Source organism: Moschus berezovskii, chromosome 2 (genome assembly GCF_049115385.1).
Source record: "Moschus berezovskii isolate FMDL1 chromosome 2, NW_MosBer_1.0, whole genome shotgun sequence".
Classification (NCBI taxonomy): domain Eukaryota; kingdom Metazoa; phylum Chordata; class Mammalia; order Artiodactyla; family Moschidae; genus Moschus; species Moschus berezovskii.
This window is the reverse complement of record NC_142461.1, coordinates 32,171,434-32,188,991: the sequence shown is the minus strand read 5'-3', so window position 1 is coordinate 32,188,991 and position 17,558 is coordinate 32,171,434. Positions and strand designations below refer to the sequence as shown.

The 17,558-nt window shown below is 45.0% G+C and overlaps 2 protein-coding genes across 3 annotated transcripts in view; both read left to right on the top strand.

Moving 5' to 3' along the window:
• Nucleotides 1–52: 52 nt before the first annotated feature.
• TMEM169 (transmembrane protein 169) lies at nucleotides 53–13,384 on the top strand. Of its 2 annotated transcripts, XM_088827738.1 has the most exons (4): nucleotides 53–178; nucleotides 8,952–9,348; nucleotides 11,035–11,636; nucleotides 12,305–13,384. In XM_088827738.1, exons 2-4 carry the CDS (start codon nucleotides 9,078–9,080, stop codon nucleotides 12,356–12,358), a joined length of 927 nt encoding a protein of 308 aa, XP_088683864.1. In that variant the 5' UTR covers nucleotides 53–178; nucleotides 8,952–9,077; the 3' UTR covers nucleotides 12,359–13,384. The 2 variants fall into 2 exon arrangements, with proteins under 2 accessions (XP_088683864.1, XP_055254598.2); XM_055398623.2 differs by lacking the exon at nucleotides 12,305–13,384 and having other exon boundaries at nucleotides 11,035–12,231.
• Nucleotides 13,385–17,282: 3,898 nt separating this feature from the next.
• The window catches only part of XRCC5 (X-ray repair cross complementing 5), an 86,756-nt gene continuing 86,480 nt past the window's right edge, over nucleotides 17,283–17,558 (top strand). Inside the window, exon 1 of the mRNA XM_088827732.1 lies at nucleotides 17,283–17,439. Within this exon, the coding sequence (XP_088683858.1) occupies nucleotides 17,419–17,439 (21 nt within the window). The 5' untranslated portion in view covers nucleotides 17,283–17,418. The remainder of the gene's footprint in view (nucleotides 17,440–17,558) is intronic.

Sequence of the window (17,558 nt, the reverse complement as noted above, 5' to 3'; positions counted from 1 at the left end):
CGCCCACGCTCGGTGGCCCGCGTCGCCCCGCCCCTCTCCGTCGCCCCGCCCCACCCCAATCCCCAACCTGGCACGCCCGCCGCCGCGGCTCTCCGTCCCTCCAATGCAGACCCGTTCCCCAGCGGCTGCATCCTGGCGCTCAGCGCTCTCCGCCTGCCTGGGTCCCCAGCACGTGTAGGTGAGACTCCTTATTCCTTGTGTGTTTTATTTCGATGCTGTTGAGGGAGGGAAGAAGAGTGGCGCTGTGCTCTATTTTAAAAAATTTAATCCTCAGTAGTATACCTCTCACGGTTTTAATTAAAATTAAATCTCCAGTGCGTCTGGGAAAAGAGGCTGCAGCTCGGGAGCCTTGCTCCGCCCTCTGGCGGAGGGCGTGGTGTCGAGAGCGGCTCTGGCTCCAGCTGCTTTGTGCAGCTGGCTGGAAAGGAAAGGGGCAGCCTTAGCCGGGGAGGAGAAAATCCTGCTTCATCCTCCGGAAGGGATGGGAACAAAAGAGGGAGGGGGCGGAATACAATTGTAATTATCCAGAGACCAAAATAATAAATGATTTTTAAAAGACACAACCCCACCTCCACGTTATCTACCTCTCCTCACCCAGGAATGAAGGGAAGAAGGACTCTTTTAAGGTTTGATTTGAGGTTTGATCCATTTCAGCTGGGCTGCATAAAATTGATGAGTCCAAAAGAGGATTTTTTTTTTAAGCTGTATGCTTCCTGCAAGGCGTCTGTAGGTGTGTGTTTGAGATCCTACCCTCTAGTTCATTTCTTATGTAGGGGAGCCAGCCTATTGAGGATGGGGGAGATTTCTCATCCGCGGTTTGGTGCCCATTAACAGCGATTCGCTCTTCAAATTCTCCATCTTGTTTTGTGCTGTCTACCCACCAGAGTGCAATTACACTAGCCTCAGGAGACTTTGCCTAAGAAAGTGGCTAATCTAGGGACTATGATAGGTGCTGTGATCCTAATCGTCCATGCAGGATGCTGTTTCTAAGTCTGTAGGAACGGGGACCCTCCAGGGCTTGAGAGTGGGCTCTTGTCTAACACTCACAAAAGTATTGTCCAACGAGACACACATGCTGACAAAGCAAGAGACTTTATTGGTAGGGGGACATCTGGGCGTGGGGTGGGGGTAGCTGCAGAGTATGGGAACCCAGGAGAACTGCTCTGCCAAGTGGCTCTCAGTCTTGGGTTTTATGGTAACAGGATTAGTTTCTGGGTTGTCTCTGGCCAGTCATTCTGGTCCAGGGTCCTTCCTGGTGGCTTGCTTATCATTCAACCAAGATGGATTCCAGCAAGAAGGGGAATCTGGGAGGTTGGTAAGACATGTTTACTGGCATCTCCTCTCTCCTTTTGACCTTTCCCAATTTTTCTGGTGGGCGTTAGCTTGTTAGTTCCATGTTCCTTACCAGGACCTCCTGTTGTAAGGTAACTCATGCAAGTGGTTACTATTGTGCCAGCCAGGGTGGGCAGTTTCAGTCAGTGGTTCCCCTAACAAGAATACTGTATTTCCCCCTGCAGAGTATTAAAGTAATGTAAAAGCAAACACATGGCATCATTCTTTTGTTGGGTCCACCACCGAATTATTCAGAGTGAATTGGAAATGGATCTGGTTGAGAGTGGAATCAGACATCACTTCCTCCCTGTTCCTCCATCCCCCTGCCCTCCTCTGACCTCTTTTGAGAAGAACTTACTTCCTATCTTTGTTGCTGACAGATTCCAAGCTATGCTCCTTTAAGAAGGGAAGATACCTCTTCCGCTTCTCATTTGCTGATTAGTTTATGAAGGGATCACTTCTACTGGTCACCTCTCAGTTCTGAGAGGTTTCTTATTCCAGAAAATTTGAGGCCTTCTTTCTCGGGAGGAAGGAGCACTTTAAATTTCTTTCAATGATACTTTGATTGAAGATGTGATTAAATGTGGTTTGTGACCTGGTCTGGACTTGTGGATTCACGGAGCTCTGCCAGGGTGGTTCCACATGGACCTGGCTGTACTGCAGCCATTGTGTGTGTGTGGTGGCTCAGTGGCCTCAGAGAGGCATTCTGCGGTCCTCCAGTGAAAAGGTGACTGACTGGACAGGCTTCAAGCCAGTTTTGCTTGCCGAGGATGACCAGAAGCCATTTTGCAGGCTCAAGGAAGTTGCACTATGAGCAGACAGAAAGCTCTTTTTCACAGTCCAAAGAGAGCCTATGATTTAAGGAGACGTGGAATCTTTTTGAGAGATCTTTTTAAAAAAGACCTGTTCTAGAGAATAACATGGAAACTTACACTACCATATGTAAAATAGGTAGCCAATGGGAATTTGCTCTATGGGGAACTCAAACTGGGGGCTCTCTAACAAACTAGAGGGGTGGGTTGGGGAGGGAGATAGGAGGGAGGTTCAGGAGAGAGAGACATGGGTGTACCTATGGCTGATTCTTGCTGATGTTTGACAGAGAACCACAAAATTCTGTAAAGCAATTATCCTTTAATTAAAAAAAGAAAGTAGCAAAAATAAATAAAATAAAACCCATAAAAAGAATTCCATTTTCCATGATCCGGTGTTTCTGGAGAGATTTCACTTCGGAAAGTTTAAAAAAAAAGAAAAAGATCTGTCCTCTCTGCCCCTGCCGCTGACTTCAGTCAGTGTTCGAATGTCCGCAAACCCCAACAGGCCTGGAGACCCAGCAACAGCTCTGCCTTTGGGAGGCTCTTTGTTTCCAGATTTTAACGCGGATTGAGCTCTCATTTCTCAGGGCATCCACGCCCTGCTGCAATGACTGCTCCTTTGGCTGAATCAAAGATCGCCTGGTGCTCTGCATCACTGCCCCCTTTGTCCGGGGGAAAAAAGCATCACCATGGTCATGATCCTCCCACCCTCCCACTTTGTCATAGCCCATTAGCACTCCCTCCGTTCATCTTCTGAGATTCTCTTGCTGCTCACCCATCTTCCCACTCCCCCGCCCCCCCCATCTGCCTAGTATCTTTATTTTCTCCCCTCCACAAAGCAGCTGCTGGCTCAGACTGACAGGGGCCTGTGGGAGTCTTAACACTGAGACAGAATCTCAGTGCTGAAGGAATATCAGTGGGGCATATCTAGCTCTGCCCTGCCTTGATGTAAAAGCAGTCCAGAGCGAACTTGTATAAGTAAGATTCTTATAATGTGTTAGTTGCTCAGGTCACGTCCGGCTGTTTGTGACCCATGGACTGTAGCCACCAGGCTCCTCTGTCTGTGGAATTCTCCAGGCAAGAATACTGGAGTGGGTATCCATTTCCTTCTCCAGGCGATCTTCCCAACCCAGGGATCGAACCTGGGTATCCTGCATTACAGGCAGATTCTTTACCATTTGAGCCACCAAGGAAGCCAGTTCACAATATTCAGCCAATATTTATTGAACATCTTTCATGTGCCAGATACTGTTCTAGGCATGAGGATACAGTACAGTGGACAACAGTTAGGTGTGCTGAACAGAGAGAGTTTATGTTTTAGGAGGTTGGGAGTTGAGGATGGAAGGGGCATGTGTGCCATAAGAAATAAAACAATAAGCAAATGAAAGATCAGACAGTAAAGATCATATCTTATAGCTCTTACAGTGAAAAGATGCTCAAGCTGCTTATAAGCAACTAGTTTCATTACCAGGAGCTATTTCCTCTATAGACAGATGCTTCTGAGGTGATGAACTAGCCTCCGTGTGAAAGCCTTTCAGGACCAGGAGACAAGAGAAATGCTGCTTACAGGACCACAAAGGAAAAGGCTATAGCCTAACTGTGCTCACAGTCAATCACAGCAACGGGTGGGAGACTGCACGTTCTAAGTTGCTTTTCCATCATTTTCCAATCACTCAACACTCATCTGAACCAATTTTCCTTCCATTTTTACATTTGTGAGAGTATCTCTCTGAGAGGGTCTACTAGTCATTTTCAGTGGTGAAATGGCAAACATTTCATCTCTTAGTTGACCTAGTACATCTAATGGTGTTAAGCCAAGATGCTAACCAGAGAGTCTGGTCACCCCAGACAGATGACACTTAGCTCTTTGAGTGACAGATCCACAGATAAGAAAACAGGAAGAACAGCAGGGCTGGAGCAAGGCACAGTTCACTGTTGTTTTTGTTGTTGTTCAGTTGCTAAGTCGTGTCTGACTCTTTGCCATCCAACGGACTGCAGCATGCCAGGTCTCCCTGTCCCTCACTATCTCCCAGAGTTTGCCCAAGTTCATGTCCATTGAATTGGTGATGCTATCCAACCATCTCATCTTTTACCTCCCTCTTCTTTTGCCTTCAATCTTTCCCAGCATCAGTCTCTTTCCTAATAAGGAATAGTCGTAAATGAACTTGGAAATGATGATACTTTACTCACCTGGCCCCAGTTCAGGTTCCTTGGAGAAAGAAAATGTGTTAATTTCAGTGAAGGTACAAAAAGTCAATTCCTGATTGTACTTAATTAAACCAATGGAGCAGAGCACCCTAATTTGGAAGCTTTATAAATCAGAGATGGCAAAATGGCAGCCTGTTTATGATTTGTTTTGGTTGTTTGTCCCCATGGTAATTTATTTAAATTTAGACTAATTGCAACAATTAAAATCACAAACTTCCACATGCAATTTCAGACAACGCCTACTAAATGGACCTGAATTTTTCTGTGAAAGCAGTTGGCTGCATACTGGGCTTGGTGGGAAGAAGAGAACAGTAACTTCCTATTTCAGATGAGACCTGAGCTCTTATATTTTCCATAGCCCCCACCACTGCTTGTGTCCAGATGCTAAGTCTTGGTATCATTGGCACTTATTAGCTTTTTCCAGCAACACTTCATCCATGTATGTTACTTGCTTCCCTGCAATTGATCCAAGAGCAGAGGCTTCAAAGCTTCCTGGCCTCTCCCACCCATCAAGTCCAGAAGTTCTGCTGAGGATCTCGATGGGTTTAGAGAAAGCACTGGATCGGGTCTGCTTCAGTGACTACCTGGCAGCAAAGAATTATAAACAGACTCAAGGAAAATCATGCCCAATGGTAAGAAGTCCATGAAACACCAGTGTTCCACCACTGTGGAGGTGGGGTTAGTGACCAAGTGACTGATTAATTGGATGGGAGTAATGTCCATTCTAAAGGAGATCGGTCCTGGGTGTTCACTGGAAGGACTGATGCTAAGGCTGAAACTCCAATACTTTGGCCACCTCATGCGACAAGTTGACTCACTGGATAAGACTCTGATGCTGGGAAGGATTGGGGGCGGGAGGAGAAGGGGACGACAGAGAATGAGATGGCTGGTTGGCATCACCGACTCGATGGACATGAGTTTGAGTGAACTCCGGGAGTTGGTGATGGACAGGGAGGCCAGGCGTGCTGTGATTCATGGGGTCGCAGAGAGTCGGACACGACTGAGTGACTGAACTGAACTGAACTGAACTGAATAACCAGACTTGTGCTGATGACCCAGACCTACAAATGCAGTATACCCGGGAAGATAAGTTCATTTTGTGGTCTTGTGACTGTTTGGGTGTTTACTGACTGCTTCAGAGCTATTAGTTTTCTTTTAATAAAATTCTGGAAGAGTACTTAGGCAGCTAGAGTGATTGAAGCATTGGAGGTATATGTGAAGGAGATGGTGTAGGCTAGGATGGCTGGACAGGGAGGGGCCAGATCCACAGGTCTTTAGGCCACAGGACTAGTTTAAATTTCATTTTATACCAATGGGAAGTCACTGGAGGATTTTAAACAGAAAATGGCCTGATTTTACATATGTCTTTAAAAGACCTTTCTAACTGCTAAGTGGAGAATTGATTGTAAGACAGCAAGAACAGAAGCCAGAAGATAAGGAGCATTTTTAGATCCACAGTAAGAGATGATGGCCTCGTAGACCACAGTGGTAATAGTGAAGATGGGAAAAAGTTGTGGATGTATTAGATAATTATTTGGAGAATTTCTTTCAAAGATGGCTTAATATAAGTAGTTTATGCATTGAGTCCCAGAGTTTGAGTAGTATATGCTTTAAAACCTATTCCCCCTAGTTCAGAATGACTGAGGATTCAGAGCTCATGGTGGATTAACAGTCTGCAGTATCACATTGGTTCATAATCTTCGGACTACGGGTGGTAGTAGATGGGCGAAGCCTACCATCCAGGAAAAAGAGCGAAGTCCTGTCTCTTCTCTTAATTCTATTATTTAAAACCTTGGATAAAGAAAATTTTTTTCCTGCTTTATCTGTTCAATTCAGTTCACTCGCTCAGTCGTGTCCAACTCTTTGCGGCCCTATGGACCACTGCACGCCAGGCCTCCCTGTCCCTCAGCAACTCCCAGAGCTTACTCAAATTCATGTCCATCAAGTCGGTGATGCCATCCAACCATCTCATCCTCTGTCATCTCCTTCTCCTCCCACCTTCAATCTTTCCCAGCATCAGGGTCTTTTCAAATGAGTCAGTTCTTCGAATCAGGTGACCAAAGTATTAGAGTTTCAGCATCAGCATCAGCATCAGTCCTTCCAATGAATATTCAAGACTGATTTCCTTTAGGATGGACTGGTTGGATCTCCTTGCAGTCCAAGGGACTCTCAAGAGTCTTCTCCAACACCACAGTGCAAAAGCATCAATTCTTTGGTGCTCAGCTTTCTTTATAATCCAACTCTCACATCCATACGTGACTACTGGAAAAACCATAGCTTTGACTAGATGGACCTTTGTTGGCAGAGTAATGTCTCTGCTTTTTAATATGCTGTCTAGGTTGGTCATAGCTTTTCTTCCAAGGAGCAAGCCTCTTTTAATTTCATGGCTGCAGTCATTATCTGCAGTGATTTTGGAGCCCAAAAAAAGTCACTGTTTCAATTGTCTCTCCTTCTATTTGCCATGAAGTGCTGGGACTGGATGCCATGATCTTAGTTTTCTGAATGTTGAGTTTTAAGCCAGCTTTTTCACTCTCTTCTTTCACTTTCATCAAGAGGCTCTTTAATTCTTCTTTGCTTTAACCATAAGGATGGTGTCACCTACATATGTGAGGTTACTGATATTTTTCCCTGTAATCTTGATTCCAGCTTGTGCTTCATCCAGCCCAGCATTTCACATGATGTACTCTGCATATAAGTTAAATAAGTAGGGTGACAATATACCGCTTTGATGTTCTCTTTTCCCAATGTGGAACCAGTCGGTTGTTCCATGTCCAGTTCTAACTATTGCTTCTTGACCTGCATACAGGTTTCTCAGGAGGCAGGTCAGGTAGTCTGGTATTCCCATCTCTTTAAGAATTTTCCACAGTTTATTGTGATCCACACAGTCAAAGGCTTTAGCATAGTCAATAAAGCAGACATAGATGTTTTCCTGGAACTCTCTTGCTTTTTTGATGATCCAGCAGATGTAACTGTTTCAGTATATATCTCTTATATATAAATACTCTCTTTTTTGAAAAAAGATAATCACAGTATCGTGTGTGTGTGTTCCGTTGCTCAGTTGTTATCTGACTCTTCGTGGCCCCATGGACTGTAGTCCTTCAGGCTCCTCAGTCCATGGAATCTTCCAGGCAAGAATAATGGAGTGAGTTGCCATTTCCTGCTCCTGGGGATCTTCCTGATCCAAGGACTGACCTCTATCTGCGGTGACTCCTGAAATGATGTCTAATGTTTGCTTTTAAATAATATGAGGAAATGAAAGAAAATTGGCTACTGGTGTTTTGATTATTGTTGAAATTGGGTGAGAGGTACAGTGATGGGTCATTCAAATTATTCTCTTTGCTTCTGTAAAGGTTTGCCACTTTCCCTAATAAAAATTTTTTCCTTTTACATATTTGAAATTTTCCGTAATATTAGGTTGCAAAAGTAATTGCGGTTGGTGCAAAAGTAATTGCAGTTCAAAAGTAATTACGATTGGTAGAAAAGTAATAGTAATTGCAGTTGATGCAAAATTAATTGAGGTTGGTGCAAAAGTAATAGAGGTTAAAAAGTAATTGTGGTTGGTGCAAAAAAAGTGAAAGTGATAGTTGCTCAGTCATGTCCGATTCTTTGTGATCCCATGGACTGTAGCCTGCCAGACTCCTCTGTCCATGGAATTTTCCAGGCAAGAAACCTGGAGTGGGTCGCCATTCCTTTCTCCAGGGGATGTTCCTGACCCAGGGATCAAACCCGCCTCTCTTGCACTCCTGCATAAGTCAACTACAATTACTTTTGAACCTCAATTACTTTTGCACCAACCTCATATAATAACAATTTTGTTAAGAAGCATACAAGCAGCTACCTGTTTAAATGCCACTAGCTGGATACTTGCTAATTGGCACCTCTTTAGCAATAGCACTCAAAACATTACTTACCCCTTTATGAGTCATGTACCAAGAACACAGGCCGATCTGTTTTTTCTTTAAAAGATGTTGTATAGACTCTCCTCTCTCCTACTTCTTTTTACCTGAAGAGTAGAAGAGGAGAGAAAGTGTTAAGAGTGAAATGTGTGCATTGTTTCCACTGGTCTCCCAAAAGGTGCTAGATCAGATCCCATCTATTCTGGGATCTTGGAGTAACAAGAAACCAGTAGACAAGTGTCCTTTATAGAATACCAGGGAAGGCATGGTTGGTGAAGTGGTGCCAGTGTTGAGTGGCAGCACTTGCTCAAAGTTGCATTCAACCATTTGAGTATAGTTGTAATGTCTGACCTAACAGCCAGAAGCCTGGAATGTTAGTCCAAGCCATAGGAATCTCCATCTATGGTGTGAGGAAGAATGGTCCTTAACCTGTCTGTAACATTCCTCACCCAACTTCTTTATACTTGGCATCCCCCAGCTAGATTGATGGGTTTTACATAATACATGCAACTCAAAATATGGCAACACAAATAAAATTTTATTCATGATTCATTCTTGTCTGTCCGTATTACTCTCGAAATAAAGTTGTATGAGAAATAAACGGAGGGGAAGGTGTCTGCCAAGTTGAGGACCATTTCCTAAACCCGTCTCCATCTCACCCTATTCATTCCCTGTTGATGACTTTATTTCCCTGTCTTTCAAGTGCAACTCGTCACTGGAACGCCTTTGCATTAGCTGCATCCTGGAAGAAGCTCTGTGATGTGTGGGTCATGAGTTTGCTCTGGCAGATTGGACTCTTGACAAGGAGCAGCTAGATTTGAAGACGAAGATGGAAGAGCCAGCACCAGTGGAAGGCCAGAGTCAGCTCCCAAGCCCCCGCCACAGCTCCCTGAGGAAAGCCATGGCAGCTGCTCTGGTCCTCGATGGGGAATCCACCATGGGGCGCAGGAAAAAGAAGAAGAAAGAGTCCCGCCCAGAATCTATCATCATCTACCGGTCAGAGAGTGAGCCACTGGATGAAGAGCCTGGGGAATCAGAAGGTGGAGATCAGCCTAGAGAGGAGGAGGGAGATGATTTCCTAGACTATCCTGTGGATGATGGTGAGTCTCTCTGGGGTCACTTACTTAAAGCCACAGGGAGGAGCCCAGTACGGATCCTCCAGAAGACAGACAGGCATTCAATTACTGACCTACTTCTTACTGATTTATTTCTTCTCACGATGTTGCAGTCTTCATCCAACAAGTCAACAATATTTATTGAGCATTTATTGTGGTTCTCTTCTAGGTAATATGGAGGAGAACTCTACTTTTTTGAAACTCCTAGTATAATAGAAGAGACCAATTTATACACAAAAATTAGTAATATAAGCCAACCAGGCTAACTATTTAATAAATGTAAGATAAAGCCACAAGAATAGTTGACATTCATAATAATCAGGAAAACGTGAATTATAACATCATGAGTTATAATATTCCTTCACTATATAATATTCACTTCCTATATGGATGGCAAAAAATTAGGTAAAAAGCATCAATGTGAGGAAATGGATATACTCTCATATACCTCATGTGGAATAGGTATCTGCTTTTGGGAAATGTGTCAATATCTGTTAAATTCAAAATAGGCATAGCTTACGTCCTAGAAATTCTCAGTATCTACCACATGCCCATGTGCATAAGGAAGCAGTTATAAAAATGTTTGTTGCTGCTAAGGAAACTGCAGGACGTCTATATTAAGTGTCACTGTGCAGCGATAGACAGACGTGGCAGATTTATTTGTGTATATGGGTCATCCCCAAGACACATGCCCACGGCGAATGAGATGAGCCCTGTTGCTGCTCTCATGCCATTTGCCTTCCAGTCAGGGGAAGACAGACAGCAAACAACTCAGCAAACAAAGGATTATGAAAGATAATAGTGGTACAGTTTCCAAAGACAGTAAACCTCTGTGACGGGAAGGAAGTGACCAAGTGAGGGAACAGGAAGGGACATTTGCTCTTGAGGTGGCCCCATTCTGTCCCTCTTCCAGCCAGGGGCTAGAAGTCCACAGGGCCTCAGGGAGCTGCCAACCAAAAGCCTTCATATACTAAGGATCATGGACTTTGCTGCATGCTTTGCTTTCACTACCTGTGGCCTTACTCCCAGGCCCGCCAAAGAGTGGCTGTTTGGCGGGGGCGGTGGGAGTGATGCTGCTGGTGGTGGCACTGGTGGTGCGTCTGTGCTGGGGAATGTGTGTGCGGTGTGCGTGTGTGTATGTGTGGTGCCTGTGTGTGTACGGAACTTGGATATGAAGGCTGGGATGCCGACCGGTTTGTGAAGAGGCCTCTCTCAGAGGAGCATGGAGGTAGGCATGAGGATAGAAGAGGAGTGGGCTGCCCATCAGTATAACACACATACGCACTGCCACCTTCACACACAGTAGCTGATACTCAGTATTTTCACAGCACTTACAAACCAGAAATACAATCACGCTGAAGAAGTATCTGTGGTAGAGTTCTCACTCCCTTCCATATTGCAGACATGATAGAAGCCCAGAGAAGTAGAGATAATAAAAAATAAGCTTAACCTGCTTCACAGTCTTAGCAGGGCCCTGGCAGGGGAGTTGATCACAGGAATACTAAGCCTTCTCGAGGGAGACTCACTGAATCTGCTGTGAAATCACTGACTTCGTATGGTGTCAGGGACCAGAATAAAGGACCTTCTTTCCCTCGGCTCCAGTCTCAGGGGACAACACTGATGAAATGTCTGTTCTTCTGATCTTGACTTCCGCCTCTTTGTGCCCTGCAGGCGTGTGGAACGTGCCCGTGGACAGCCGCTATGTCACATTAACTGGGACCATCACCCGAGGAAAGAAAAAGGGGCAGATGGTAGACATCCATGTCACGTTGACAGAGAAGGAACTGCAGGAACTCACCAAGCCCAAGGCATCATCAGGGGAAATGACGCCTGGAGGCAGAAAGGCCTGCCAGCTGGGAGCAGACCGTGGGCCACACGTGGTCCTCTGGACGTTGGTCTGCCTGCCTGTGGTTTTCCTCCTCTCCTTCGTGGTCTCTTTCTACTATGGCACCATCACTTGGTACAACATCTTTCTCGTGTACAATGAGGAGAGGACCTTCTGGCACAAGATCTCATGTTGCCCTTGCCTCATCCTCTTCTATCCACTGCTCATCATGGCCATGGCCTCTTCCCTGGGCCTCTATGCGGCCGTGGTCCAGCTCTCATGGTCCTGGGAAGCCTGGTGGCAAGCTGCCCGGGACATGGAGAAAGGCTTCTGTGGCTGGCTATGCAGTAAGCTGGGTCTGGAAGACTGTTCTCCCTATAGCATTGTGGAGTTGCTTGAATCAGACAATATCTCAGGCAATCTGTCCAACAAGGATGCCACCCAGGAAGTAGAAACCTCCGCTGTCTAAATTCCCAATGACTTACTTCATTCTCTGGTCTTAGTAGCCTGTTTATCATCTTCCAATTCCAGAATACTCCTTGTTTAAATTAATCCTTCTCTCCCCACCATACACTGTTCTTCTGGAAAATTTTAGCCAACACTTATCTATCCTACCATCTTGTTGGTTTCCAGGAGGACAGGAAACGGAAAAGCAATTTGTGCCCAAATAGTCCATCTAATGGATAAACTGTTCTTTGTTCCTTACCCTAAGATATCCCTTTATCTGAGACAAGGAAGTTCAGGTGTGCAACAGTTCAGGAACTTGAAGGTATTCCTGGTGCCTGGAACCCAGGTTAGTATGTGACTAAACGTGACAGGGAGAATAAGGAGGCTCAGGGAAGACCAAATCCACTAATAAGACAGTGGTGATGGAGTGAGACATAGAAGAAGCAGGGTTGCTACAGTGTAGCAGAATGTAAGAATGTGTGTGTATCACGTAGATTTTGATTTATATCTTAAATAGAACTGAAGTCCAAATATCAGTAGTTAAAACAAGACAAAAGTCTGTTCTTTCCTGCACAGAAGTCTGGAGGCAGACCATCAGGGAAACTGATGAAGTCATCAGAGTTCCAGGCTTGCTTTTTATTTCCTAACCCTCATCGCCTTTATCCTCAGCACCCAGCGCTGACTACATCTCCAGTCTTCCCATCCATGTTTCAGATAGAATAGAGGACAGGGCAGAGACGAGCACATACACTCTTCCTAAGCTGAGGAGGTTTCCTAGGAGTCCCTCTCAACACTTCTTCTATCTCATTGGCCAGGCCTTAGTTACATGACCTCATGAGCAAAAGAGGCTGGAAAATGTAGTCTTTTGACTGGGCAGCTGTATTCTAAATATTTGGATTCCGCTAATTTAAGAGACAAGGAAAGAATGGCTATTTTGGTAGGCAAGTAAGAGTCTTTGGCTTACAGTAATTATTTAAATACATTCAGATCCCAAACTGTGAATATAGTTCTATTTATGTATTTATTTATTTATTTAAGCCTAAATCTTACACAGAGAACTTATACATAGATACTAGCTACATATACTATGCATAAACCACACAGATATTAGCAACTTGTGTGTTGCAATTATATATCTGTAATGCCATATGGTTCCAGGTGTTTTCAAAAGGAAGAGTGGATCTGAGTACAAGTATATCATGTACAAATTATATCATAGTAGCATAGCTTTTTTCCAGGTAGTGAAGATGGACTGGGTGGTGATATTTAATGTAATGTACAGATGAAGGACTGTGAAGAGAGGCATTGCATCTGTCAATCTTCCCCCCACACAACCCCCAGCAGGGTCAGTAACCCTAAACAAAAGAAGATGGAGTCAGCTTTGGGTGTGCGGGTGTGCTCAGTCATGTCCAGCTCTACAACCCTATGGACCCATAGCCCACCAGGCTCCTCTGTCCATGGGATTTTCCAGGCAAGAGTACTGGAGCAAGTTGCCATTTCCTTCTCCAGGGGGTCTTCCTGACCCAGGGACTGAACCTGTGTCTCTGTGTCTCCTGCACTGGTAGGCGGATTCTTTACCACTGAACCACCGGGGAAGCCCCAGCTTGGGATGGTTTGTCCAAACCTCACTCAGAGCCTCACTCACTCAGAATTTTCTGGAGTTCACCAACAAATACAATCTTTGCTGAGAAGCTTGGGTCTTCGTGGCCACCAGATGAATCCAGACTAATAGATTCTGAACTTAAAAAAATTCCTGAGGGATCACTTTCTAATTAAAAAAAAAAAAATCCTGAGGTCAATGCAGATTTTTATAGTTTGGGTCCTTACAAGAAGAGCTGGTGTCCATGTTCATGTTTCGGGAAGAAGCTGTTGAAAGAACTGCTGTGAATCAAACCCAATGGGTCAGGTAACACTGTGCCACAGAAGGCCAGGGACATTTGCCTAACGCATGGTGCTGAATTCCACCTTCAGGGGAAACCCATCCTTTTAAAAATAACTATCATTAGTCTGAAAAAACGCAACTCTGTCCAACATTTTTGAAGATAACTTTGGTGCTGTCTGGTGGTTTTGCAGAGATGCAAACAATTGAAGACAAAAATAAATCTAATTAACGTTTGCTCACTTTGTCTCTGAGTCTCTCCAACATTGCTTTGAACACTACAGTTTTCAGAAAAAGAGTGAGCATAGGTGTGTCACGGTCTTAATATGGGTCCTTAACATCTTGACTCGTCCCACGGACCACCAATTTGTGAGGCTTCTGTTTCGGTGGACTCTTCCCACAGATCACAGATTTACCTCAGCCTACATTAGGAAGTTGCAGCTTTATTTGTCACATTTTTTTCAAAGGTTAAGGAAACCAGTGGGCAAGGCCCAAAGCAGTCATGGTGAAGACAAAGGTAAAATGTCCCTGCGGGATGGAGGAGGGTGGGGTTAGGGTAAGCAACAAGGGATCCCTAGGTGAAGTAGAGGTAGCCCTCACCCTAGTTGAGCTTACCAGCTAGTGGACCCCATAGGCTCATAAAATCATTTCAAAAGGGCTCTGAGAGATGGAAAAGTCTAAACTAGAGGAAGGAAAACTTCACCAAACAGACCCAAAGCAATCTCATCTCAGCTGTTAGCAAATGCCTAGGGAATTTTAGAGGAGAAACTAGAGAGTTAAATGCCATACTTGAACATTCTGTTAGCTCATAGTTACATAATCTTGTTAAATATCAGGAGGGAGGACTGTGCTTTCCAGTTGCTTATGGCCATAATATACTTAGCTGGGTAAACCGTATTTGATCCAGTGTGATTGGGGGTGGGAGGAGACGGGGACGACAAAGAATGAGATGGCTGGATGGCATCACCGACTCGATGGACATGAGTTTGAGTGAACTCCGGGACTTGGTGATGGACAGGGAGGCCTGGCGTGCTGCAATTCATGGGGTCGCAAAGAGTCGGACACAACTGAGCGACTGAACTGAACTGAATAATACCAATGTTGCCAAGTCTTTTTGGTGGGGGGGGCACGCAGCATGTGGAATTTTAGTTCCCTGACCAGGAATCGAACTGTGCCCCCTGCATTGGAAGCACTCCGTGCTTGCCTTGTTGGTTATTATCTTGCCTATAAAGCTTCCTGCCTTTGTCCTATTTTGTGGTTCTTTGAATCTGCTTCAAAAAGTGTTAAATAAAATCTGTATCACTGGCACTGTCTAATCATTTTTAACAAGCATATTATGTCTTTTTAATGACATTTAAAAATCACATCAACATGGTACATCACTGCTCACATCTTTCTGGGATATAAACTTATTTCATATCTGTACTTTGTTAAGATTTTAAACTAATTTTTCCAATTGCCCATATAAACATCGTTATACCTCTGTCAGATCAGAAAACCTGCACATTTTAATTTTGTATAATGTTCATAAATTCATCACTTATGTAGTTCATCAGAGCAATATCAGAACAATATCAAACTCGAATACATTTCAGCAACTAAAATTATAATTTCAAATTAAAATTTTTACTTGCCTGTGTTAACTACTCCAAAGGGAAGCTTAGTCTACACTACAGCAAGATTTTAAAATAGCCCTATTGTTTCAATTATCTCCTGTTGTGTCACAGGTAAAACTTAACTGGATTAAAATAAGAATCATTTGATTTATTTGCTCATAATTCTCAATTTGGGTGGAGCTTGATGGATATGACTGGTCTGTATCTCCCTAACACTAATGAGAAAAAAGAAGGAAAGAGGCTACACACAAGATAAAATCATGGACATAAAGCGTGGAGATTTCCTTCACCATGGTGAAGTGAAGTGAAGTCGCTCAGTCGTGTCCAACTCTGTGACCACATGGACTGTAGCCTACCAGACTTCTCCATCCATGGGATTCTCCAGGCAAGAATACTGGAGTGGGTTATCATTTCCTTCTCCAGGGGATCTTCCCAACCCAGGGATCGAACCCGGGTCTCCCGCATTGGAGGCAGATGCTTTAACCTCTGAGCCACCAGGGAAGATCGAACCCAGGTCTCCCACATTGCAGGTGGATTCTTTACCAGCTGAGCCACCAGGGAAGTCCTTCACCATGGTGAGTCACCAGTAATTAAACTGTCATACAAAAAAATACTTTAAAAATAATATTTCGGCCTTAAAAGAACTCCTTGAAATAGCATCTAGGTGAACTTCCTGGACTCTAAAGCACAGTCTGAAAGTCTCTGACTCTCCTGGCTTCCGTCTGTTTGTGATTCCTGTTCCCTCAAGATCCCTCCCTCCTCATGGCCTCCCCACATCTTCCCAGCTTCACATCTGCTTTTCTTAGGTCTGATTTTCAAGAAGATGATTGGACTTAATGTTCTAGGTTGGCAGACACTTGCAAGTTGCCAGATTCTTTGTCCAATCAGCCGTCAGATTGTGGGCCATTTGGTACAGAAAATAGCCTTTTCTGTGCAAGGTTCAACTTGGGCCTGCCTCCCTCAAAGGGGCTGCAGGCTGGACAGTTTCCTTTGAAAGGGGGTCGGGAGATTGTCAGGCACAATTGACAGCTGCCACTTCTAGAACATGTCCCTAGATGATGCTTCTTGAATTAAACCTCACTTCCCCCTTTCCAAACTAGGTATGTGCTAAGTCACTTCAGTCCTGTCTAGTTTTTGTGACTATATGGGCTAAGCCCATCAGGCTCCTCTGTCCATGGGATTCTCCAAGCAAGAATACTGAAGTGGGTTGCAATGCCCTCCTCCAGGAGATCTTCCCCACTCAGGGACTGAACCTGCCACTCTTACATCTCCGGCACTGGCAGACAGGTTCTCTACCACTAGCACCACCTGTGAAGCCCAGGGATACTCTGACGTATTAGGAGATCCTTAGCAGATGCTGTTCATGCCTCCAGGGCTATATACCTCCCAACTCCTCTTCAAGAAAGAATGCTGTTTCCACTTTTGATTGCCTGGAAAACTACTTTTCCTTCAGGAATTGGTTCTAAGGTCATTGCATCTGCTGTCTTTCCTTATCCTTCTTATAAGAGGAAACAAAATTTTAGGGAAGTCAACTGACTTTCTGGATTCATGCTCATATACAAGAAGATCTAATTCCAGATCTCTGACATAAAACGCTGTGTTATTCTCAATGTGAGAAAAGGAGAGTGACTCTTTTGGAGAAGAGATTCCTCTTTACCTAATTCTAGAAATTTGGGAAGTTCGAAGAACACAAAGTCCCTTCAGTTCAGTTCAGTCGCTCGGTTGTGTCCGACTCCTTGGAATCCCATGGACTGCAGCACACCAGCCCTTCCTGTCCATCACCAATTTCCGGAGTTTACTCAAACTCATGTCCACTGAGTCGGTGATGCCATCCAACCATCTCATCCTCTGTCGTCCCCGTCTCCTCCTGCCTTCAATCTTTCCCAGCATCAGGGTCTTTTCAAATGAGTCAGTTCTTCGCATCAGGTGGCCAAAGGATTGGAGTTCAGCGCCAGCATCAGTCCCTCCAATGAATATTCACGACTGATTTCCTTACGTTCCTTAGAGTGAAAGTGAAGTCGCTCAGTCGTCTCCGACTCTTTGCGACCCCACGGACTGTATAGCCTACCACGCTCCCGCGTCCAGGGTTTCTTAACCGGGGGGAAAAGGCGGAGGATCCGCGCATGCTCAGAGTGTCGACGCAAATTTCCCTGCCCGCTTCCGGCTCCGCGGGAAGCCGCTTCTCCTGCAGCCCCCAGCCACTCCAGCTCCGAATCCTGCGGAACTGAGTTTCGGCGCCGCGGGTTCCCGATCGGAAGAGGCGGCCGAGGCGCTTGTGGGGCAGCAGCATGGCGCGGTCCTGGAATAAGGTAGAAAGATCAGTGAGCTTGGGCCTATGTCTGTGCCTGGGGTCCGGAAAAGGTGGTTCGGAAGCAGGAATCGTGGGATCGCGGCGGTGCCGAGGAGTGAGGAGGGCCGTTCCCGGTGG